We start from the raw sequence: 26476 nt of genomic DNA on the forward strand, positions 1-26476 counted from the left end.
GGAAAGGTAAAAGGCAGGAGAGGAAGGAATTAGATAGAGTGGAGAGTGGACCATGGGAGAATGGGAAGAGGGGCACCAGGGGTAGGTGATAGGCAAGTAGAAGAGATAAAAGGCCAGTGTAAGGAATAGAAGAACAGGGAGGGGGGAGGGATCATTTTTAACTGGAAAGAGAAATTGATGTTTATGTCATCAGGTTGGAAGCTATCCAGACAGGATATGAGTTGTTGCTCCTCCACCCTAAGAGTGACCTCATCATGACAGAAGAGAAGGCCACAAACTGACATGTCAGAAAGGGAATAGGAATTAAAACGTTTGGCCACCAGGAAATCACGCTTTTGGTGGATGAAGCGGAGATGCTTGACAATAGTTCTTTCAGTCCAGGTGAAAGGTCTTAACTCGATACATTGACCGTCAATTTTTCTCCCCATATTTTCAGTCCAGATGAAGGGTCTCAACCTTAAACTTTGGTAGTCCCTTTTTCTCCTTCAAAACTGAGTTCAGCAAGAGCATTGATGAGCAGGAGACAGGATTTAATCACTGTTTGTACCCAGCCCCTGAGCTGCCTCTCTGGAAGATATGATGTGAATGTCTGTGGCCGACCCATTGGAGAAAACCTAAGTTATTTTACTTTAAAGTAGTAAAATAATGCATGCATTTATCTAAAAATTTGAAACAATTTTTATAAGTACTGTATTTATTGGCATTTTGAAGTACTTTTTAAAATGTTCACATTTTTTCAATTATTTATATTTATTTGAATAATTATCAAAGCTACTTAAGAACACTTCAAAACCTTTTGCCGAAGAGTGTGCTTGGAGAAGGGCCTCAGTGGAGTGATGCTTGACAGCAAGTGGCTTATGGACGCTCGCAATGCATCATGGGGACTTTTAAGATGTGGGAAGTCAGACCATTCAGCCCCTTAGTCTCTGGGAAACCATGGGTATGTGAGCATGCACTGTGGGGGCAAACACAGGCAGCATGAAGTCTGTGCTTTCTCCCACAGTGTCGACCTATCCACGCATATTTTTTTCAGATGCTGAGGACTGAATATGGCCAAGCACAATCTGCAGCATAGAAATATATTGAAGTGTAGCTTGGAGCTCATTGTGAGAGATGTCTCCTCTATATGCTGCATCTAACAGAACAAACAAAACAATATCTGATAGTTCTAGATACGCAGCTTTCTCCGAGTCCTGTGCTAATCCAGATAAGACTCCAAACCTACAGTGTTCTAACTCTGAAGCGATATTGTTATCATGTAGTGCTTCAAGAGCTCATCAACTTGTCAGAGCTTTTCAGCCATTAAGAATAGAATTAGTCATTGGTCTGCAAAAGATAAGACTTAATTCATAAGCAAAATTCAAGATACAACACATTTGCACTCTAAATTTTATGTCTTATTGCCAAGTTATTTTCCCGTAATAATATTCAAAAATGGTTAGCATGGTTCTAGTCTTCACATAATTTCTTTAAAATTAATGATGCTATAAAATTATATAGTCTTAGAATGTGCTTCATGTAATTTTAAAAAATTTATTTCAGGACGTTAATTTTTGAAAACATTCTCAATCATTAACGAAGACCTTGAACAATGTGGAGCTGGATATGGGTCGCTGCACACCCACACACACTTACCTAGGCCAGTTGCAGGGAACCACATGAACAGCCCACCCACACAGGGAGTTTCTGGCAAGACAAGAGTCAGGTTTTAGTGGCAAACAATCCTCAGGCAGCAGATGCTGAAACATCACCCCCAGAGGCTATGACTTGGGGCAGCTGAGGGAAGCTTTGTTTTCCATCAAAACTGTCAACGATGCATTCAAAAAAATTCTTCTGTAGCTTTTTCTGTCTAATTTTTCTGTTATCTATATGCAACCACGATGGCCTTAAATGATAAAAATTACCTAAAAATAAATTAAAGACACATTAGATCATTCAGAGATAATTGGAAGCTTTAAGATAAAATGAAAAGATAATGTTCTTTTTCCCATCTCTCCTACAGGCCAAATAACTCATTTTACCTTAGTTGCCACTCCTATGCCAGGCCTTGCTGGCAGATAATAGGAAAGACACATTCCACAACACACTTGTGCTCCACTGCTGAGCTACATATGACTACCAGCGCCACACAGAGTGACAGAATGATGTCATTTTGCACACAGATGATGACACCTGTCATTCTGCACGTCCTGGATCTATCAACGATCCAGGTCTCACGTTGCCTTTGGAACTGCCAGCTGCAGTCAGCCTGATTCAGCACCCTATAATGGTATACAAAATACTGGATTTAGTTGGCTAGTCAGACAGTATCTCAAAAGACCAGGAGAAGGGCAATACTTCAAGTCACTATCATGTTATCCTATTACGACAAAAGTTTTTGGCTTGAAACATTCAGTTGAAACATTGACTTAAAACATCAGGGCTCTACAAGGCCTTAGTGGTGTACCTAGTAGGGCACTGAAAACCTGTGCCAACCAACTGGCAGGAGTGTTCAAGGACATATATTGAATCTCTCACTGCTGTAGTCAAAGGTTCCCAGCTACTTCAAAAGGGCGCCTATCATACCAGTGCACAAGAAGAGCAGGGGAGCTGCCTGAATGACTGTCGCACAGTTGCACTCTGTGACGAAGTGCTTTGAGAGTTTGCTAATGACCAGAATGAGCTCCGGACTACTCAAGGACCAGGACTCACTGCAATTTGCCTGTCGTCACAGTAGGTCTACAGTGGGTGCAATCTTACTAGCTGTCCACTCAGCCTTGTATCACCTGGACAACAGCAATACCTGTGTCAGGCTGCTGTTTACTGATCAATATACACAATGTGCTGGATGTGGTAGCTCAGCAGGTCAGACGGCATCTATGGATGTGAATAAACAGTCGACGTTTCGAGCTGAGACTCTTCATCAGGACTGGTTTACAGTGTGTGTACTGCTCTAGATTTCCAGCATCTGCAGTACCTCTTGTGTCTATGCTGTTTATTGATTACAACTCGGCCTTCAACACAATCATACCCTCAGTACCAATCAACAAGCTCCGAAGCCTGGGATTTTGTACCTCTTTGTGCAACTGGATCCTTGACTTCCTCATCAGGAGACTACAGTCAGTGTGGATGGAAAATAACATCTCCTCACTGAAAATCAATATTGGTGCACCTTTATGATGCTGTACTCTCTACACCCTGACAGTGTGGCTAGGCACAGTTCAAATGCCATCTATATGGCAGAACTACTGTTGGCCAAATTCAGAATTTGATGAGGAGTCATACAAGTTAATGTCCTGGAGTGTGCAAATCAGAGTCCAGACCTCAATCCAATGGCGAATTTGTGGCTGGACTTGAAAAAGACCACTCATTCATGATCCCCATGCAATCTGACAGAGCTAGAGCAGTTTTGTAAAGAAGAATGGGGAAAAATTGCAGTGTCCAAATGTGCCAAGCTGATGGAGACCTATCCACACAGACTCAAGGCTGTAATTGCTGCCAAAGGTGCATCTACTAATTACTGTCTTGAAAGGCGTGAATACTTATGCAATCAATTATATTGTGTTTTATATTTGTTATTAATTTAGATCATGTTGTAGAGATCTGTTTTCACTTTGACACAGAAGAGTCTTTTTTTGTTTATGAGTGTTTATGACTTTTTTTCTTCTTTTTGGTCTTCCAGCTTCTACGGCAGACAGCACTGCAGAGAAGAAAGGAGACTCAGTCCACACGGGCTTAATTGTGGGGATCCTGCTGGTGATCATCATTGCTATAGCAGCGGTCCTCGTGACGGTTTACATGTACCATCATCCAACATCAGCGCCAAGTCTCTTCTTTATTGAGGTATACTAGTTTAACAAGCAGGAATGAAATTAATGCATTTAATTTGCATCAAGCCAGTTTTTACTTGCTTGCTTTGATAAAACTGAATTCTGGCTGGAATTTCAAATTCCTTTTATACTTCAGCTCTACTTATGGGTAACATTTGATAAAGAAACCACTTCTGATGACGAAACACTCATCCAGTCATAAAAGTTGTAGCAAAATGCCCCTAAGCTCCTGGATAAAAAGAGGGCAGATTTTACAACCACTGTCACCCGTGAGGACCACATCAATGGTAAGGAAGCCAACAGAGAAGATTCTTAGCAAAAGAGTTAATGAGCATTTGGAAAATTGTCACCTGGATAGGGAAATTAGTATGGTTTTATGTGGGGCGGTTCATGACTTACTAACTCGTTGAGTTTTGAAAGAAGTGACAGGAGGTGATCAATGAAGATGGATGTTATCTCTGTGAACTTTAGTAGGCGTTCAAGAGCGTCCCTCATGGTAGATTTATCCAGGAGGTTAAAATACGTAGGATCATCAGTGATTACTTCCTGTCTTCTGTGGGCAAACCATTTTGATTCAGCATAGATTGCTGTAGAAGATAGAAGGTAGTAGTTGATGCGGCTTCTTCCATTTGGAGGTGCATGACTGCTGGAGTTGAGCAAGAATCTGTACTGGGATACATAAATGGATATATGGGTGAATAACTTTGCAGACATGAAGATTGATGACATTTTGGAAGTTTACCCATAGGATACGGTGGGATATAGATCAGTTGCAGATATGGGCAGAGAAACAGCAGATGTGTTGCACTTTAGAGATCGAACATAAGGAACAGTACAGAGCTGATGGCCGGATGCATAAGGGCACTGATGTACAGAAGGATCTTGAGCCTAAGTCTATAGTTCCCTAAAAGTGGCAGCACTAGTTGACTTAACAATAAAGTAGGCAAATGACAAGCTTGTCTTCACTACTTAAGGGCACTGGGTTCAAAAGTCAATGGAAGTTATGCTGCAACTTTATAAAAATCTGGTTAGGCAAATCTTGAGTATTATATTCAGTCTGGTTACCCCCATTGAACGAAGTACGTGGAAGCTTTGAAAAAGGTGCAGAAGAAACTAACAAGGACCCTGCCTGGATTAGAGGGCATGGGCTATAAGAAGAGGTTGGACAAATGTGGGTTGTTTTTCTCTGGAGTAATGGAGACTGGGGGTGTTGACCTGATGGAAGTTTATAAAATTATAACAGGTATAGATGGAGTAGACAGTCAGTATCCTACTTGATGCATCAAAATGCATTTATACTTGGGGGAAAAGTCCAATAGAGATGTGCATGGCAAGATTTTACACAGAGAATGGTGAGTACTTGGAATACACTGCCAGAGGTGATACTGGAGGTGGATGCTATGGTGGTATTTAAGAGGCACATGAATGTGCAGAAAATGGAGGGATATGGACCATGTGCAGGCAGAAGAGGTTAGTGCAACTAGGCGTCATTTGTTTTAATTAGTTCAGTATTACACTGTGGGCGGAAGGACCTGTGCTCTACAGTTCTGTGTTCTATGTTTTTTCTAACAATAACTGCTTTCAGAAACACCTTTAATTTTAGGATTTACATGGGTAGCAAAGGCTCTGTTTCATGTACTCCATTTCCACCCAGAACATTGTTTTACAAGTGTGCAGCTCCAATTCAGAATCAAGATTACCAGGACCCTTTGTTCTGGACCCTCTTAATAACTGTATGCAAACACAGTGCAAGATTGCCCTTGGAAAGGCCACCATACACACAGGCTATGCAGAAAGGTCTTGTCTTGTAGCTGGGCATTTGTGTGATTAAGACCCTCTGCTGGCCAGTATAGATTTATGTGATCCTAAAAACCAGCGAGTTCTACATCGATCTAATAATCCACATGGGATGCAGATCAGAGGGTGGAATAATTCCACAGAAGGGTTGTCTGTACCATCCAGCCTTTTCCTGCGCTGTTGCTCAGAGAATGAAATTAGGTGCCATTCTCTCTACCTGATAATCTGCATTATTTGGTCTGCTGTCACTGTAGATACAGGCATAGGTCCATATCCAGGTATTCAGAATCAGGCTTAATATCACTGGCTTGTGTCATGAAATTTGTTGCTTTATGGCAGCAGTGCATTGAAATACATAATAGAACATAGAAATCTACAGCACATTATAGGTCCTTTGGCCAACAACGTTGTGCCGACAATGCCTAGAATTTCCCTAGTGCATAGTCCTCTATTTTACCAAGTTCTAAATACCTATCTAAGAGGCTGTTAAGAGACCCTATTGTACCCGCTTCCACCACCGTCGCTGGCAGAGCATTCCATACACCCACCACTCTCTGTGTGAAAAGCTTACTCCTGACATCCCCTCGGTACCTATTTACAAGCACCTTAAAACTATACCCCTTCGTGTTAGCCATTTCAGCCCTGGGAAAAAACCTCTGGCTATTGACACAATCAATGCCCCTCATCATTTCATACTCCTCTACCAGGTTACCTCTCATCCTCTGTCACTCCAAGAAGAAAAGGCCAAGTTCACTCAACCAATAATAAAACCAGCTATAAGTTACAATAAGAAATATATATACGCATTAAATGTAATAAATTAATTGGTATTGCAACAGGGGATTTGCATATAAAATTTACAGCTTGGCGCTTTCATTTCTGATAAGTTAAGCAATACAAAGAGATCATTACAAATCAGGCTGGGACCATTTCAGACATCGTACATTTGCATCACATCATAAGCATGCCTTGAATTAAAGCAACATGGAAGCTTACAAGTTCACAGTGAACTCCTTCTGTTCAAGATGTGCACTGATACGGCTTAAATAAAGTACTATTTAAAAACACACTGTCTGTACAGTCAACTGTGATTAAACTGCAATCAATCAAATGCAAATATTAGTTGTAGCTTCAGAAATATAAGCATTCCAATTAATTAATCCATTCATTATGCTTCACAAGAAACAGTTGGAAAACCAAAGAGATGAAGCTATTACGTATTAATCAACTGAAATATTAATCTGTAATGACTAAAAACAGTTTATTTGACATTCTTGTGCATCCTGTCATCATGCACATTGTAACAGTTCGCTCTATCTGAACAACTTCCTCAGAGAAGTAAATAGCAAGCACATCCCGCACGAAAACATTCCACATAGAGTGAAGGGAAAGGCAATTAACATCTTGGCTCAGGGTTTAGCTAGGAAAAAGAAGGAGAAAAATGTCAGGTATAGGCAGCAGGGATCAATGACAAAGTCAAAGTCATGTTTATTGTCATATGGACTAGTGCAGATATGCACAGGTGCAATGAAAAACTTACTTGCAGTAGTATCATAGGCACTGAACATCTTTATAGCAATAGCCACAATAAAACAATCAACATAGATTATACACAATTTTTACAAGAACAAACAAAATTAGATTTTATAAAAAGTTAATTCTAGAACAAAATGCTATATGTGCTCATAGTATTGTAAACTGTAGTGATTAGGGTTTTTCCAGTTGTTCTAAGAACCTAATGGTTGAAGGGAAGTCACTGTTCCTGAATCTGGTGTTATAAGACTTTAGGCTTCTTGAACTCCTGCCTAGTCTAGCTGCAAATATATGGCGTGGCCCGGATGGTGGGAATCTTTGGTGCTAGATGTTGCTTTCTTGAAACAGCAACTCCTGTCAGTTCTACCAGTCAAAGGGAGGGATGTGCCCATAATATACTTGGCATAGTCCACTAACAAAATGGAGTAAAGGGAGTTACAGAGGCGTGAGAGAGGAGTTGGCCAGAATTGATTGGAAAAGAACACTGGCAGGGATGATGGCAGAGCAACATTGGCTGGAATTTCTGGAAACAATTCAGAATGCACAGGTTATATACATCCCAAAGAGGAAGAAGTATTCTAAAGCAAGTTGACACAAGAAAAGTCAAAGCCAACATAAAAGCCAAAGAGAGGGCATATAACAGAGCAAAAATGTGTGGGAAGTTAGAGGATTGGGAAGCTTTTAAAAACCAACAGGAGGCAACTAAAAAAGTCATAAAGATGGAATACAAAAGTAAAATAGCCAGTAATATTAAAGATACCAAAAGTTTCTTCTGTTAAACTGTATAAAGTGTAAAGGAGAGGTGAGCGTGAATATCACAATGCTAGAACACGATGCTGGAGAAGTAATAATGAGGGACAAGGAATTGACGAAAGAACTGAATAAGTATATTACATCATTCACTGTGGACACTAGGTGTCAGGGGTCATGAAGTGCCTGAAGTTATCATTACTAGAGGGAAGGTTCTTAGGAAACTGAAAGGTCCGAAGGTGATAAGCCACCTGGCCCAGATGGATCACACCCCAGGGGTCTGAAAGAGGTGGCCGAAGAGATTGTGCAGGCATCAGTAATGATCTTTCAAGAATCACTAGATTCTGGAATGGTTCCGGAAGACTGGAAAATTACAAATGTCACTCCACTCTTCAAGAAGGGGGAGAGGCAGAAGAAAGGAAACTAAAGGCCAGTTAGCCTGACCTCAGTGGTTGAGAAGCTGTTGGAGTCAATTGTTAAGGATGCAGTCTCAGGGTACTTGGAGGCACATGATAAAATAGGCATGGTTTCCTCAAGGGGAAATCTTGCCTGACAAATCTATTGGAATTCTTTGAAGAAATAACATGCAGGATAGACAAAGGAGAATTAGTGGATGTTGTATGCTTGGATTTTCAGAAGGCCTTTGACAAGGTGCCACACATGAGGCTGCTTAACAAGCTATGAGTCCATGGTATTACAGGAAAGATTCTAGCATGGATAAAGCAGTAGCTGATTGGCAGGAGGCAAAGAGTAGGAATAAAAGGAGCCTTTTATTTGCCGCAGGAATTCACCACTGTCCTTATAGTTGGTGTCTACATTCCTCCCCAGTGCTAATGCTAAGGAGGCTTTCTGTGAGCTGTATGGGGCTATTAGCGAACTGCAGAATGCACACCCTGATGGACTGTTTATTGTCGCCGGAGATTTTAAGCATGCGAACCTTAAGTCAGTGCTCCCCAGATTCCATCAGAACATGGACTTTGCAACAAGAGGGGAGAACGCGTTGGACCTTGTTTAGACAAACATTCCCAATGTATACCAGGCAGAGCCCCGTCCCTACCTCAGTTACTCTGACCACTTCTCTGTTATGCTGATCCCAGTGACTGGCACATGTTCAGGGAGGGCGCAACCGATGGCGACTCTACCAACTTAGAGGAGTACACAGCATCAGTGACGAGCTACATCAGCAAGTGCATCGATGACGTCACTGTGGCCAAGGCCATCACTACTCGCGCTAATCAGAAGCCATGGATGACCGCGGAGGTGCGTGCGCTGCTGAGGACCCATGACTCCACCTTCAGAGCAGGCGTCAAGGCAGCCCTAACAATAACGAGGGTCAAACTGTCCCGGACCATTAGAGAGGCAAAGCATGCACACGCCCAGTGAATCCACAGCCACTTCGAGGACAGCGGTGACACACGGCGCATGTGGAAGGACAGTCGGGACATCACCAACTACAAGACAACACCACCTGCCTGTGCTGGTGATGCCTCCCTTCCAGATGCATCGAACAACTTCTATGCTCGTTTTGAGGTGGAAAATGACGTGACAGTGAGGAAGACCACCCCTCTTCCAAATGACCAGGTGCTGTGTCTTACCGTGGCCAATGTGAGGAGAACCCTGTCCAGGGTCAACCCACAGAAGGCTGCTGGACTGGACAATATTCCTGGCAGAGTGCTCAGAGGATGTGCAAACCAGCTAGTAGATGTTCTCACTGACATCTTCAACATCTCCCTGAGCAGCGCCGTCGTTCCTACGTGCTTCAAAGCCACCATCATCGTCTCTGTGCCGAAGAAGTCTTCAGTGTCTTGCCTCAACGACTACCGTCCCATTGCACTCACATCCGTCATCATGAAGTGTTTCGAGAGGCTCATCATGAGGCACATCAAGACCCTGCTGCCCCGCTCACTGGACCCCCTGCAGTTCGCGCACCATCCCAACCGCTCAACAGATGACGCCATTGCCATCACCCTCCACCTGGCCCTAAGCCACCTGGACAAAAAAGACACATACATTCGAATGCTGTTCATAGACTTCAGTTCAGCATTCAACACAATCATCCCTCAGAAACTGATGGGAAAGCTGAGCCTACTGGGCCTGAACACCTCCCTCTGCAACTGGATCCTAGACTTCCTGACTGGGAGACCTCAGTCAGTCCCAATTGGAAGCAGCATCTCCAACACCATCACACTGAGCACAGGGGCCCCCCGGGGCTGTGTGCTCAGTCCACTGCTGTTCACTCTGCTGACCCACGACTGTGCTGCAACACACAGCTCGAACCACATCATCAAGTTCGCTGATGATATGACCGTGGTGGGTCTCGTCAGCAAGAACGATGAGTCAGCATACAGAGAGGAGGTGCAGCGGCTAACGGACTGGTGCAGAGCCAACAACCTGTCTCTGAATGTGAACAAAACAAAAGAGATGGTTGTTGACTTCAGGGGGACACGGAACGACCACTCTCCGCTGAACATTGACGACTCCTCCGTAGAGATTGTTAAGAGCACCAAATTTCTTAGTGTTCACCTGGCAGAGAATCTCACCTGGTCCCTCAACACCAGATCCATAGCAAAGAAAGCCCAGCAGCGTCTCTGCTTTCTGCGAAGGCTGAGAAAAGTCCATTTCCCACCCCCCATCCTCACCACATTCTACAGAGGATGTACTGAGAGCATCCTGAGCAGCTGCATCACTGCCTGATTTGGAAATTGCACCATCTCGGATCGCAAGACCCTGCAGCGGATAGTGAGGTCAGCTGAGAACATCATCGGGGTCTCTCTTCCCGCCATTACAGACATTTACACCACACGCTGCATCCGTAAAGCAAACAGCATTATGAAGGACCCCATGCACCCCTCATACAAACTCTTCTCCCTCCTGCCATCTGGCAAAAGGCATTGAAGCATTCGGACTCTCATGACCAGACTATGTAACAGTTTCTTCCCCCAAACCATCAGACTCCTCAATACCCAGAGCCTGGACTGACACCAACCTACTGCCCTCTACTGTGCCTATTGTCTTATTTATTACTTATTGTAATGCCTGCACTGTTTTGTGCACTTTATGCAGTCCTGGGTAGGTCTGTAGTCTAGTGTAGTTTTTGTGTTGTTTTACGTAGTTCAGTGTAGTTTTTGTATTGTTTCATGTAGCACCATGGTCCTGAAAAACATTGTCTTGTTTTTACTATGTACTGTACCAGCAGTTATGGTCGAAATGACAATAAAAAGTGACTTGACTTGACTTGACTGACTTGACAAGTTAAAGGGGAATCCTGTAAGGTTCTGTAGATGTACTAAGAGCAAAAGGTAGCTCGAGATTAAGCTTCATTAAGGATCAGTGTAGTGTTCTAGATACCTTACCACAGGAGGCGGGAAATATCCTCAATGAATACTCCTGTTTATATTTATTGTGGAGTAGAACGTGGAAGTTAGTGAAAGAAGGAACCAAAGATATCCTGGAGCATATCAATTTTACCAAATATATACTGAAGGTCTTGATAAATCTTCAACATCTGACCAGGTGCATCCCTGGATGCTATGGAATGCAAGAGAGGAGAATGCTGAGGCCTTGGTAGAGATGTTTGTACTCTCATTAGTCAGGGGTGAAACAGCAGAGGTCTAGCCGACAGCCAATGTTGTGCTTTTATTTAAAAACAGCAACAGAGATAAAGTAGTGAACTACAGGTCAATTGAGCCTACCATCAATAGGGGAAAGTTATTGGTAGCGAATCTGCGAATAGGATTTATGTTCATTTGGAAAGCCAAGTATTAATGAGGGATAGCATGATTTTCGGTGTGGCAGATCATATCTTATGAATTTGAGTTTGTTGTAGAGGTGAACAAGAAGATTGAAGAGGGCACAGTGTTAAACATTGTTTACATGGGTTTTACCATGGTTTTTGACTTCCATTCAGTCAGCTAACTCTTGGGATGAAGAGGTTGTACTGTTGCTAATGGCTAACAAAACTGAATTGATATTATTTGGAGTTTCAAAGAATGAGGAGTGATATTCATAAAACATACAAGATCCTGAGTGAGCATAATAGGAAAGATGTCAAGATGGTATCACTCAGGAGAATCTCAAACACAAAGTCACAATTTCAAGATGGTGACTGTCATTTAAAACTGAGGTGCATAGGAATTTCTCACAGAGGATGGTGAATCTTTGGGTCTTGTATTTTTAAGTTTTTATTTTGAATCTTTGAGGGGGCAGATGGTGGCATAGAGTGGAGCCCGTGAATGTAATATACTTAGATTTATGTAAGGCATTTATTAAGCTGCCTCACAGAAGGTTACTATAAAAGTTAAGGGCTCATGGAATTATGTGTATTGAATTACCATGATTAAGGCTTGGCTTCCTGACAAAAGGCAAAGGATTATATCACAGTTAAGAAATTGTAACTCATTACTGAGGTTCCTCAGTAATCATTGCTATTTACAACCTGTAATGTTGACTTAGGCGAAAGAACCAGGTTGTAATTAAAGGTTAAATGAATAGAAAATGAATTGCTTTGTGACTAGGATGCCATCCACAGCAGTTCAGCATCATAAAGTCTCTTCTTCCATCACACGGCATTGAAGTAACCTGTTCTGAGCAGTACACAAGGACGGACAGAACTCAGCAGGTAAGGCAGCATCTATGGAGGAAAATGGACAGTCAATATTTCTGGTTAAGATCCTTCATCTATTGCTGTTCTGTTTGCCTGCACTGGAGAAAGCTGGTTAAAAAGATAGTCATTCAAGCTCACTCAAAACTATCCCCTAGGACAGTGGTCCCCAACCTTCGGGCTGCAGACCGATACCGGGCCACGAAGCATGCAGCGGTGCAGCGGTAGCTGGAGCGCACCCAGCACATCTTTAAGAAAAAGGTCGAAATAAACAAGCTAATTAATTAGGTGCCACCCGGCACGTAAATGTCGGCCCAGATCAGAGGCAATTGCCGATTTCACTTGCTCTACGCGATGTTCACTCCTCTTTCCAGGGTGCTGGAGCCTTTAGCTGTTCCATTGTTTGGTCAATTTAAATGCCAGCCCAGACAGGCTGAAAAGACAGGGCTGTCAGGATCGAGATTGTGTTGGTGCGTGGCCAAGTGGTTAAGGCGTTCATCTAGTGATCTGAAGGTCACTAGTTTGAGCCTTGGCTGAGGCAGCGTGCTGTGTTGTGTCCTTGAGCAAGGCACTTAACCACACATTGCTCTGCGATGACATCGGTGCCAAGCTGTCTGGGTCCTAATTCCCTTCCCTTGGACAACATTGGTGGTGTGGAGAGGGGAGACTTGCAGCATGGGAATCTGCTGGTCTTTCATACAACCTTGCCCAGGCCTGCGCCCTGGAAACCTTTCAAGGCGCAAAACCATGGTCTCACAAGAATAACGGATGGCTACAAGCTACAGGACCGAGGTGACATGTTGAATCTACACAAACTTCTAATAAAGTATAGGCGCTGACGTGCTTTCTTTGTAATGACAGTTACGTGCTGGTCCCAGGACAGATCCTCTGACACTTTTCAGAGAGAGAAACGTTGATCCTTAATGCCGAAGACCCTGTCCACCTCAGTTCCTCTAATTGAGACTGGCTTCTGGGCGTCACCTAATTAATTAGTTTGTTTATTTCGGCTTTTTTCTTAAAGATGTGCTGGGTGCACTCCAGCTACCGCTGCACCCCTGCATGCTTCGTGGCCTGGTATCGGTCCGCGGCCCGGAGGTTGGGGACCACTGCCCTAGAACTAGGCATAAAATACAAGGTTTCCATGGAAACATGAAAAAATTAAATAATTATTCATCTTCTATTGCTGAAGTAATCAGATACTTATCTGTATTCATTAACTTTATTTTAAACATCAACTATTCAACTCACTTTCTGTTGTATACTTGGATTTCTATGAATTTCTATATGCAGTCATATGCATTTTGTCACAATGTCTGTGCTAATTCATTTCTGTTTTCTTTTAGCGTCGCCCCAGTAGATGGCCTGCAATGAAGTTCAGACGTGGCTCTGGGCATCCAGCTTATGCTGAAGTGGAACCCATTGGGCAAGAAAAAGAAGGTTTTATTGTATCTGAACAGTGCTGAAACTGAGAAACGAACAGTGCACCAGTGCTGGCCTATGGATGTGGGGTTATGCTTTGAGGTGGATAAAGAAATGAGCTGAAGCCCACTGTCCACAATAATAACTACTTAAGGATCAGTTCAAAGTAAGAAAGACAAACATTTTCATCTACAAAATCATCACTCCATAGTCTTCCTTAGTAGCCCTGCAGACTTCACCAGAGTTTCAAAAGAATGACATAGCATTCCTATTTGGCAATTGTGGAATTGGATGAGCATTAGTGACACAAACAAACTGCAAACACGAAGAACGAAATTCACTCCATCTTTACTTGTTTAAGTAAACCCCAACAAATTACTTCCATGGAAAAGGAAAACAATTTCACTTATCCATGTTGCAAATTTAGCTACAAGCATGTGTTTAACCAATCATCAATCAGAAAAAGTCATGAATAGAGTCACTGACTTCAGCATTTATTGTGATTCGTAAAATGTATGTACATTAAGAATGGACTGATATCAGGTGGTGGCAATGTGGTTAATGTGTGCATTTTCTTCATGATATTTTCTAATGGATTAGTTGGTTTCAGTATCAATCACTATTCTTGGATTTCTTTTCCTGTAGATGAAATAATGTTCAATGTGTGGAATGTTGTGTCCCATTCACAGAATTCAGCTGAAAAAGGGTTGGGAGATAATTTAGACAGAATGATACATTTAACATTTTGCAAAATGTAAATCTAACATTTTTTCTTGAATTTAGTATGTTTTCCGTAGTAACTTTATACATTTCTAATGTACACTTAAGTTGTCGACAATATCAACAGTATCTCCAAAGTATTATACACAACAAGTTAACACTGGTTTTTCAGATCTCTAAGCAATTTGTAAGATTTGTGTTGCTTACTTTGCTCCAAATGTGCAATGTGTCAACTTTTGGCTGAAATGGTAGTGAAACAGATAAGATTTAAGCAGCCTACAGGAAACCAAATTCTGGGTAATTTTGCACATCCCACTGGTTCTGTTGTGTAGTGTATGCATTAGTTAAATAGATGAATATATTTTGTTTCTTGATAGTTTACACAAGACAGGTTCTTGTGCTCCAGATTGTGAAAAAAATATTATAGTGTATTTTGTTTTCCATCCTGAAGAAGAGTGTAACATGAACTACCCTCTACTTAAAATGGAGTTTAAAATGAAGTTTGAGATTAGAGAGCTGTTTCATTGACAACAAAGAAAAATCACTTTTAACTGGCTTTACTGAAAAGGACTGTTTGCTTATTTTGGGGATTTTTTTTGTTCTGTAAGAGTAGGCTGTCATGAATATCTTCAGGTAAGTATTCCTAAATAAAATCTTTATTAATAAACTTTTTTCATTCTTCCAAGTAAAGTCACCTGCAGTTATTAATGTATTGAAACCAGCAGATTCAGATCTAATTATGGATAATTGATTACGTTCAGCTTGCCAATAGCCCAATGAATAAACAATAAACATTTCCCTTCAATTAATAAGTGTTGTTAGTGAACCAAAATGGATTTATTTTTCAATAAACATTTTATGTAAAAGTATAAGATAGGAGAACCCTTGTTCAGTTGGATTTGGTTTAGTACTATAATGGAAAACTACTCCAAAATATGCTTCTGAGGTTTATAACATTGATAAACACAAAAGATTCTGCAGATGCTGGAAATCTAGAACAACACACAAAATGCTGGGTGAAGTCCTCCCCAGTCCCGATGAAGGGTCTTGCCTGAAATGTCAACTATTTATTCCCCTCCATAGAATTTGCCTGACCTTCTGAGTATCTCCAGCATTCTGTGTGTTGCTCATTATCACATTTACACCATTAAAGAGGGTGGTGGTTTTATTTTAAACATTTTCTAATGAGAAGAGCCCCTGGAATGGAAATATTTGTAGTTACACGCTTAATAGATGAAGCAGATTATCACAAGCAATTAATTTTCAAAGTTCAAAGTAAATTTATTATCGAAGTACATATATGTTACCATATACAACCCTGAGATTTATTTTGTTGTGACATTCATAATTTTGATTCAATATTCATTAGTTGCAAAGTTCTGTTGTGAAGCACCCTTTCTGAGTACAGCTAGTACAGGTTTGTATCTAATATGACAACAAATAACTGAATGAACATTTTAATGGGTTATGTTCTTGCCTCATGAGGAAAGGCTTTGGCTTTAATGTGCGCACTGGGTGACAGATCAGAAGGTCCATTTTTACACATAAATTAGAAGTCAACAATGCAGAAAGTGTTTAATTTGCACAGCTAAAGATACGATCATGGCAAAAGTTCTGACAACATCTCAACTTCTGAGTTTTCCATTGGGAAGAATAAAACTCATAAAGGCAGTGCTATTTTTATTGCAAACAAAGAATTACACCGAGCACAAATTTCACTATGTCCATTTAGATATTAATCATAATAGCTGCTGGAGCATCATTTGAGATATTATGAAGTAACAAGGTAATCAACACAGAAGAAATATATTTTACTGTAATATGCAAGCATTATAAACAAGATTAAAGAATAAACCCATAAAAGGATTTAAAACTGTTAAACAATTAAAGAGGTAAGATAAAATTCCAGCAAAAAAAGGTTTGTATCTGCCCAAATTAGGTCTAGTCATATGAGCCTCATTACATCAGTATCATAAACGTGAGGGATTCTGCAGATTAATGATTAATCCAGAGTAACACACACCAAGTGCTGGAGGAACTCAGCAGCATCCATGGAGAGAAATAAACGTACAACATTTTGGGCCAAGACCCTTCATCGGGACTTGAAAGGAAGGGAGAAGAAGCCAGAATAAGAAGGTGAGAGGAAGGGGAAGCAGTACAAGCTGGAAGGTGATGGGTGAAGCCAGGCAAGGTGCTTTGTCCTCAACAGGGATGATTTCCCAGTGGCCAACCATTTTAATCCCTATTCTAACGTGTTGGTCCATAGCCTCCTCTCCTACTAAAATGAGGCTACTCTTGAGCTGAAAAATCATATTCTGCCTGGGTGGTCTCCATTCTGATGGCATGACCTTTGATTTCTCCAACCTCTGTAATTTCTGCCTCCTCCACCTCTCTTTTTTCATTCCCTCTTCTGGTTCCCCTCTTACCTTTTTTCTTCTCCTCACCTGCCTATCATCTCCTTCTGGTGGCCCTCTTCCTTCCCTTTCTCCTACGGTCCAATTTCCTCCTAACAGGTTCCTTCTTCTTCAGTCCTTTTACTTTTTCACTTATCACCATCCAGGTTCTCACCTTATTAAACCCCTTCCCTACCCACCTACTTTCCCCCTCACCTGGCTTGACCAATCACCTTCCAGCTTGTACTCCCCTCTCCCGCAACCTCGTTATTCTGTCTTATTCCCTTTTCCTTTACAGTACTGATGAAAGGTCTCTGCCTTTCTCCTCTCAGTAGATGCTACCTGATTTGCTGAGTTCCTCCACCATTATGTGCATGCATATGCCAGAATGTACAGAAACTTCCTGAAATACGCATCAGTGTTTGATGTACAAGACTACATCCTCAGCATTGTTTATTCACATTCAATTCACCCAAGGAATGCATCTACACTCAGTGCCCATTATATTAGGTACTTCCTATACCTAATGAAGTCACCACTGAGTAAATGTTCACAGTCTTCTACTGCTGTATCCCTTCCACTTCAAGGTTTGACATGCTGTTACTTCAGAGGTGCTCCTCCGCATTACTCTTGCAATGCATAGTAATTGAGTTACTGTTCATTTGTACCATTCTGGCCAGTCTCCTCTGACCTCTCTCATTAACAAAGCATTTTCGCCCACGGAACTGGGCTGTCACTGGGTGTTTTCCATCTCTCATACCATTCTCTGTAAACTCTTAAAGATCGTTTTGTGTGAAAATTCCAGGAGATCAGCACTTTCTGAGATGCTCAAACCACCCAATATGACACCAACAATCATTCCACAATCAAAGTCACTTAGATCACATTTCTTCCCCATTCTGATGTTTATCCTGAACAACAACTGAACCTCTTGACCATGCTTTAGTGCATTGAGTTGCTGTCACATGATTGGCTGATCAGATATTTGCAGTAACGAGCAGATGTACAGGTGTACACCTCATAAAGTGGCCAATGAATGTACATATAGATTAGATTTCAGGAAAAGAGCATATAAAAACTCCAACATGCACATACTGCCAGTCAAATTAATTTCAAATATTGTCATTCTGAAAGTAAATTAAATTAATACCCTCATGCTTCATATACATCCATTTGTGGAATTTCAAATTCCTCGATCCCTCACACTTCTTCATTTTTGATTCTTGGGGAATTCTTAGTTCCGTGTCTTTTTTTTTTCATTTATATTACTCTGATCTTTCCAGATTTTTATTACTAGCATCATAGAATTCCATTTTTCATTTATCGATATTCTGATGATGGTATTTTAAGATTTGGCAAAGTTTGAAATCAATTCCACCGATATCTGAATTTCTAGCTTGGGGATACAAAGACCTTTATCCCTAACATTTAATTCTAGTAATACATCAGCAATATTATCAAGTAAGTGTAATATTTCTGATCCTCTTCTTGATGAATCAATATAAATTGATAAAAATAATTCATTGGCTGTAACTGAAATTAATCATTAATAAAATCTTGGAATCATAAAGGTTTTAATATTTTCCATCATTTGGGTTGGTTTTGGACCCAATTTTCTTAAATCAGAACACTAGTACTGCATTAGGAATAAGCTGTTGATGAAGTAATCAGGTCAATTGTTAATTAGAACAAATATAAACAAAGGAAGAAAAGAAATGCAAAATATAGGAAGTGTTAATCAGATCCGCCCAGACTGGTGGAGAAAAGCTGAGCCAATTTTACTGATGGACAACCAGTTTTGATACAACAAAACAAGTGGGATACCTAAAGCTGTTGAATTGAGTACTGCTCCTTCTTGTCAGGTTCTCTCTCACTGGAGTTGGTCATTGCTTGGCATGTTTGCGGTACAGATGTTACCTTCCACTTATCAAACCATGCCCAGGGGAGCTTGATCTTGCTGCACGTGGACATGCACTGCTTAGCTTGTCAAGGCGTGAATGGAACTGAGAATTTCACATTCATCAGCAACCTTCCCGGTTTCCAACCTTATGCAAGAAGGAAGATCATTGGTAGAATAGACAGAAGCGATGCGTATTTTTTTTTAAATGGTGAGAAATTGGGAAACATCAGTGTTGAAAGGGTGTCCTCAAGGATTAGTCAGTGAAACCTAACTTTCCAGCGCAGCATCTATTTAGGAATGTAAACGGTAAACTGAGCATCATTACTAGAGGTTCTCATTCCAGTTATGTAGGGTGCTGGTGACATCATGTCTTGAGTAATGTACATATACAATTTTGATCTGCTTATCTGTGTTGTCAGTACCTGAATAAGTGGTTGGACTGGTAAATCTAGTGAAGATGAGTCTTAGATTTCACTCCCTTCAGGCCAGCTTGCATTTCCCAGCTGCCTGAAAGAAGGGAAACACAAGTTAAGGCTACATGCAAGAAGATTGTGGATTTGAGGAGATTATAAGATAAGGGACAAGGAGGACATGAGATAAAGGATGAGAATGAGGATGTCGGTATCTTTAATAGTTTCAGTCACTCCTTAACACCCTACATCACCTCTCTCTGCCCCACCCATAGACTCAGTCATGACTCCTCAAGTTATAACACTGTGCTATGCATTCCCTAGGAGTAAGGTAGTGGCAGATTGTCTATCCCCTAGTTCACTGATACTGCAGGAAATCATTGTCCTGTGATAGCAGCAAGTGTGACAATACCATACAATCTGTTTGGATGATTTACCTGTCATGACTGAGGGAATGACTGGCAATGAAACGTGGGAACAGTAAGAGAAGTATGCAGGGGTGTAGAGTGAAACATGGATGTTGGAGACATGAGACATATTGATTGATTGATGTTGGTAGAGGTAGGTGATGAGGATGGGTGCATTTGGCAGTAGATGCGAGTCTCATTAAGCAGTTGGTGGGTTGTAGCATTTGAAGGGGGCATGCCTGGCCTTGGCGACTCAAGTGAGGTTATTGACTGATATGCACCACTACAACCAGATCCTCAGTGCTTGGTTTTAAGATGAAAGTCCTAATTCTCCCAAAGTGACTGCCTAAAGAACCACCTGCCCTTTTGACCACGTGACAAGAGTACAGCATTAGAAAAAGATAGAACCCTTTTTCATGTTTTCTCTGGCTGCTTGAACGATTCCCTTTTGTCAACACTTTTATCCCCTCAATTCTGAAACCGTACATAATCTTGGTTAATCTCTTTAAACTCTTGAACAGGAGCCTATCAAGTATTGTTCAGCAATCAATAAAGAAAACATCAATTGTTGGCATATGTCCACTGTACTAAAAAAAAGAAAGCAGGTATGGCACAACATTACAATTCAAAAAATCCATGCTGGCTTTTATAATTTAGTCGGTACTTATTACTGCGTGCTTGATAATTGATTCAGAAACTTTCACTGATAATGTTTAACTTGCAAATTTGAAGCTACATAGATTCTCACTCCTCCTCCATATCGTGGAATAACCAAACCCTGTATTCAGCATGAATAACAATTTACATTTACAAAATACCTTTAATATAGTAAAACATCTCTGAATGTTTTGTAAGTGTGTTATCAGGAAAAATGTGACACTAACATGAGAGAATGAATACGATAAAATTTGATTAAAAAAGCAGGTTTTAAAAACTTCTAACATCTTAAAGCAGGAGAGGGGAAAACTAATGATGTAGAAAGCCCTAGGGAAGAAATTCCGGTTTTGGCAGCTAGACAAATGAAGTACAGACATCAGTAGCTATAAGGGAAAGTGTCAGCACAGAGGACTTCAAAGTAAAGGATGAGAACATTAAACTTGAAACGTTTAACCGGGAGCTAAGCAAGGGTTAGTAAGCATGGTGGAGTCTCACTTCAGCAGCAAACAATAGAATTTCAAACAGTGTAGCACGGGAGCAGGCTCTTCATTCTATAATTTCTGAGCAGATCATGACACTAAGTTAAACTAAACCAATGTGACTGCATGTGAACCCTATCTCTCCATTCACTACAGTGAACAAAAACGCAAAATGCTGGAAGAACTCAATGGGTCAAGCAGCATTTGTGGAGGCATAAGGTGCAAGTCAATCTTTCAGGTTGAGACCCTGCGTCAGGGCTAAGAGGAAGGATTGCCAGTATATGGCAGTACAGGATGGGTGGAGCAGAAAGGTGGGATAGAGAGTGGTAGATGATAAGTGCAAATAAATGGAAAGCCAATAATAAGCTGATTGATCCACTGGTTAGAATGGAGGGGAATGAGTGAACAAAGGGGGATGAAAACTACATGGGCTGGTGAGTGCGTATGGGAGCAGAACACTGGCAGTGTGGTTACCTGAAAAAAGAAAATACAGTGCTAATGCCATTGTTGTTCTTCTAACTTACATTTTCCCTCTCTGTAGCAATGGAAAACATAGAACATAGAAATCTACAGCACATTACAGACCTTTCAGCCCACGAAACTGCCTAGAATTTTGCAACCACATAGCCCTCTATTTTTCTAAGCTCCATGTACCTATCTAAAAGTATAGGACATAGAAGTCTGAGGACACACAGTTTGGGGTGGGAATGGGAAGGAGAGTTAAAATGATATGCACTCAGAATGTCCGGTGGCCACTGCAGACAGACTGCAATGTGCTCTGCAAAATGGTTGCCAAGTCTACATTTGGTTTAACCAATGTTCAGGAGGCCAAATCACAAATACCAAATGCAGGAGAAATACAGGTTGGAAAAGGTGAAGTTGTCCTCTGTCACCCCTGGAAGGTCCCAGAATGATAGTGATGGAGAAGGTGAAGGGACAATTATGAGTGAAGCAACCAATAGTGATAGTGGTTACTCTGTAGTTGGCTGTATGATCCATGCAGGGCAATCTTAGCACTCAAATATTATCAAATTACTTCACTCTATATAAGATTTTAGGATGCCTAATAAATTGACGACAAATTGTAGGCCATCCAAAGTTGGCCAAATTGTGAAAATCTGCCTTTATTGTATCCATCTCATAAAATGTTATTAGAATTGTTGACTGGATATCTATGAATCAAGCACATTCAAGAAAAAGTTGCCAACAACAAGGGCTGATTTAAAAAAGCATGACAATGGGCAGATTCACCATTTAATCATGTTATGGTGCCATTATTCAGTGACCAGTTAGATGAGAGTGTGAGTACTTAAAGGTCTTCAGATCAGTCTTAAAATGGATTCATTCATCATATATCAGTTACACAATTGGTGTTTACACTTCCAAGAGATAAGAAAGAAAGAAAACTGAGTAAAACTAGCAAATAATGATAGAAATTATCTCTCAGCAGTTTCTAAATGCTACAGTTTCATATAGAGCAAAAATGGTCAAAATATGTTAGAGTGTTGAAGCTTCCAATTGTATCGCAATGTCCCAGACAATCCTCCCCATGTGACAGTTGCTATCTCTAGTTCACCTCTGCACAGGTGTCTGTCTGCATTTCACTTTCTGATAATCTTTTTCCCTGAGGCCATCATGCATTGATTGCATCACCAGCATGTCTGCATTTTCACTGTCTCCCATACACAAACATACGTAAACGTAAATGCATTTCAGTTTCAAGAATTATCAGTACTTCTTGTTGACAGCTTTGAGACAAATACACACACATACATTCATTATCTCATCACTATTTTTAAGAAAGTTATTTTGGAAGTCATTTTCCTATCTAAATTCCAATAATTTCACTGTTCTATGGTAGAAATTTAGCAAGGCAAATACTTACTGCTTCTCTCGCCCATTCTATTGTTTGTATGAATAATGATATAAAGTTTCTAATAAAAGAAGAAATAATAAGCTTCACAAAAATATATTGAAATGCATTTTTGATAAATTAATCCCTGCTCTATTCTTTAAAAGATTTTAAATTACTTTAGCTAAAGTAATAGGACTTTACACAAACTTTTCTAAACATTTTTGAAGTATTATGCAAGATGGTAGTAATAATAATAATAATAATCATAATCATAATGATCAAATGCCTGGCTCAGAATTAGAGACCTCTTCCCAGAAACAAAGGGGTTCGTTATATCAATACAGGACCAGGTGGTTAACATATACAGACATATGTACTAGACTCAACAGTATTCATATACTGTTTTATTGTTTCTTTGTAGTAATTTTATTATATGTAAACTTCACAACGTTTGAAGTGAAGTCATTCTCACGATTTATCATGCATGGGCAATACCATTATCCTAAGATTTGAACTAAATTTTAAAATATTACTGCAATTGAACCATCCAGTGCTTATCCCACAGATGTATAGACATATTATGGAAGAGTCAAGAATGAATGATTTCAGTGTGACCCAGTGTTTCTTTGGCCAGACTATCTTCTAGCAGGTCTATTACTCCTTCTTTAACTTTTTGCCTTGTACTTCTTACTATATTGAATCCCAGTTCTCATATTCTTATATTTATTGAACACTCCAGATTAGCATATGTCCCAATGATTTTTTTTTCAATGTTTGACATAGATGCCTTTCAATATTGGATAGTTTACTACGTATTTTTTTCTAAAAGATTATTTTTGTATATGCCTGGTCAATTTGACACAGCATAATGCCATGCATTATATTTGATTACTGAAGCTAGAAGTTGAACAGTACATTTTATACTGGCCTATATGTTAAATATATATGATTGTCTTGTAAGTACAGCGACCTACATAAAAGGGTTTATATTGTCGGTAATTCACATTTGGTCCAACTGTCCAGAACATTTTTCAGTTGAGCTATTTTTTAATTTTAGAACAAAGGTACATAGACCTGTTGCACCTTTTAAAGAAGGTAATGATTAAGATCAAGAAATCATAGATATTGAGATATTGTTACTTGCAACAAATCAGCTTATATGGGTCAACAAAATTAATTTCTGTTCATTAGGCACTTTTCATAATGAAAGAGAAAAAAGCTCATCTCCGTGAATTATATTTTGGGATTTCACAGCCCATGGTGTGTGGAAAAGGGTAGAACCAGGATCGGTGCTTAGAGTGGGCAAATGGTATTTAGTAGAACAGGAAAATTGCCTTCTCCTGCTGTCTCTCTCAGTGGTGATGTTTAACATGAAGAATATTAAAGGTCTCATGAGTGGAAATGAAATCAACACAGTCCCCCCCCCCCCAGATGTGCCACATACTGATTTGAATGAATGATGTAGTTCAACCCAAGAAAGAATTGAAAAAGCTTTATTTCATTTCCATATAACCCAAAGATTACATGCATACATTCTTTTCTGCAATAAATTGTCGTTTATATAATTTTGATCTTCTGTGTCAGCTGATTTTTTAACATTGTCTGTTCAATGGATCTTGCACAGATTTCCAGTCATAAATTCCTAAGCATTTAAAACCCAAGGAAAAATTAAGGAATTGGACATAATGTTTATTAAATGTCTGTATCCCTTTACATTCTCAATATTTGCACTTTCCAAAAGACTCTAAATGTGATTGTACTTTAACAGAAAATAATCCGGTCCAGTCCAGAGTGAATATATGATCAGCTTCCACAGAAGGAACTATCATAACATGGTTTGAAACTTTCTACCAAAATGGTAACTTTCACTAGTTTCATGGACTATTCACATAATTTTATTAATGTCAGATCCATTCTGAATAACCATTTTAATATAATGATCTTGAAGAAAAGATAATGATGTGGAGCTATTTTGTTTATTTGAAATTCAAAATTTCATTCCAGTTGTATTACATTAAACATTTTTCCCCCAAAGTCGTGTGGTCTGTATTATGGTGTGTAGTACATCATAAAATTAATCAAACTAAATGCAAACTTCAGGCATGTAATTTTATTTCCCCCACTTCCTCACTGCAAATATTTAGGTCAGTGCCAGTTTCCTTTTAATAATCTCTGATAACCGACAGAAATACATTCTTCATTCTGGCATTATTATTCTATTGAAAATTGCACCAAAGGTCTCTGTCTTCTAGGTAGTCCTTTGGGGCTGAGGAGGATTTGCTTCCACTCCAGTTCTATGGGTTTTGAAATGACTGATGGAGACCCTCAAACTATTGTATGAGGGGGTGAGAAGTGGTGATTTCCTTCTGTACTTTCCACTAGGAGTTCTGTATCTCCTGATGAAAGGACTTGAGGTTCTTGATGACATCCTGAAAGCCCTATATTCCATACTGAGCTGCCGTAAGTGAGGGATTCCCATGCATTGATTGGGATGCCTCACTTTTTCAAAAAGGCTTTTAGAAAACTGTTGATTCTCTTACTAGGTGCCCCTGTTAAATTAAGTTTACCCTGGTAAATCTCCATAGAACATAAAAATCTACATCATGTTACAGGCCCTTCAGCCCACATTGTTGTGCCAACCCTGTAACCTGCCTGTGACGGTACTTGAAATAGAGTGTCTGTTTCAGAATTCTGATCTGGGCCATGTACATGTAAAGAGAGCTCAAATATTGGGTATTGTGATTTGAGGGACAACACTGACATTAGTTTACATGTCCTATTTGGAGAACTTTCCAGGAGATATTTTTGTCACATCTCTGCTGTTACGAAGTCCTATAGGAGGGCAGGAATTAGTGCTGTATGAATTGGGATGAGCTTTGTGCTGTATTTGAGGTCTTGAGAACTTCACATACCCCTCCTCAGAAGGCAAAGGCTTCGCTGGCGTACTGACAGCAATGGTAATTTTAATCATTGATTAAATGCCTGCATGATAAGTGACTTCTGAGAAGCAAGAAGCAATCATGATTTTCAGAGTCTTGCTATGAAACTTTATTATAGGAGAGTGTTCATTGCCAGGAGGATAATTTGTGGAGGTTGCAATACAGGACCAGGTGGTTAACACAAAAAAAAATCAAAAATACATCATAAAGGACCAACAAATTCAAGGCAATAAGGCAGAAAATGAGAAGAGAAGCCTGAAGCAATCCAACACAATACAGGATCCTGCAGAAGTTTAACTCAATCTGTTTACTTTCACAGGCTCAATCGAGTAGCAAACACCATTCACCAAAATCTTGTTTTAAAATGCAAGCTCATAACAGACACTATACCTTATTATAAGTACAAGCGCGATCTAGTTATAGAGTCACAGTCCTACAAATTATATCATGACCGATCCATTATTACAGATAGGATGATCCATAAAAACTGTCTGTATATAATATTACAGGGTAAACAAGCAAGAACAGTTTACTTAATAGATATAGCCATTCCAAACCCACACAACATGCAGAAATCAATAAGTGAAAACACCTGAAATATGCTGAATTAAACAAGGAAATTGAAAGACTGTGGAAGATGAACAGGGTATATATTGTCCAAATATTGATATCTACAACTGGTATCATCCCAAAGTCACTACACAGTAGCATTAAACAATTCAGCCTACACAGTAATATTTATGTAAATCTTCAGAAAACCTCAATACTAAACACCATTAGAATAGTCCAAAAGTTGTTAGTAATTGAG

The 26476-nt window shown here is 40.1% G+C and overlaps 1 protein-coding gene across 1 annotated transcript in view; it reads left to right on the forward strand.

The window, feature by feature from the left end:
- The window catches only part of plxdc2b (plexin domain containing 2b), a 486039-nt gene extending 461308 nt beyond the window's left edge, over positions 1-24731 (forward strand). Inside the window, exons 13-14 of the mRNA XM_072253801.1 lie at positions 3662-3822; positions 13833-24731. Coding sequence (XP_072109902.1) covers positions 3662-3822; positions 13833-13952 — 281 coding nt within the window. The 3' untranslated portion in view covers positions 13953-24731. The remainder of the gene's footprint in view (positions 1-3661; positions 3823-13832) is intronic.
- Positions 24732-26476: the final 1745 nt, after the last annotated feature.

The sequence above is a fragment of the Mobula birostris genome, chromosome 3 (assembly GCF_030028105.1).
Source record: "Mobula birostris isolate sMobBir1 chromosome 3, sMobBir1.hap1, whole genome shotgun sequence".
NCBI lineage: Eukaryota > Metazoa > Chordata > Chondrichthyes > Myliobatiformes > Myliobatidae > Mobula > Mobula birostris.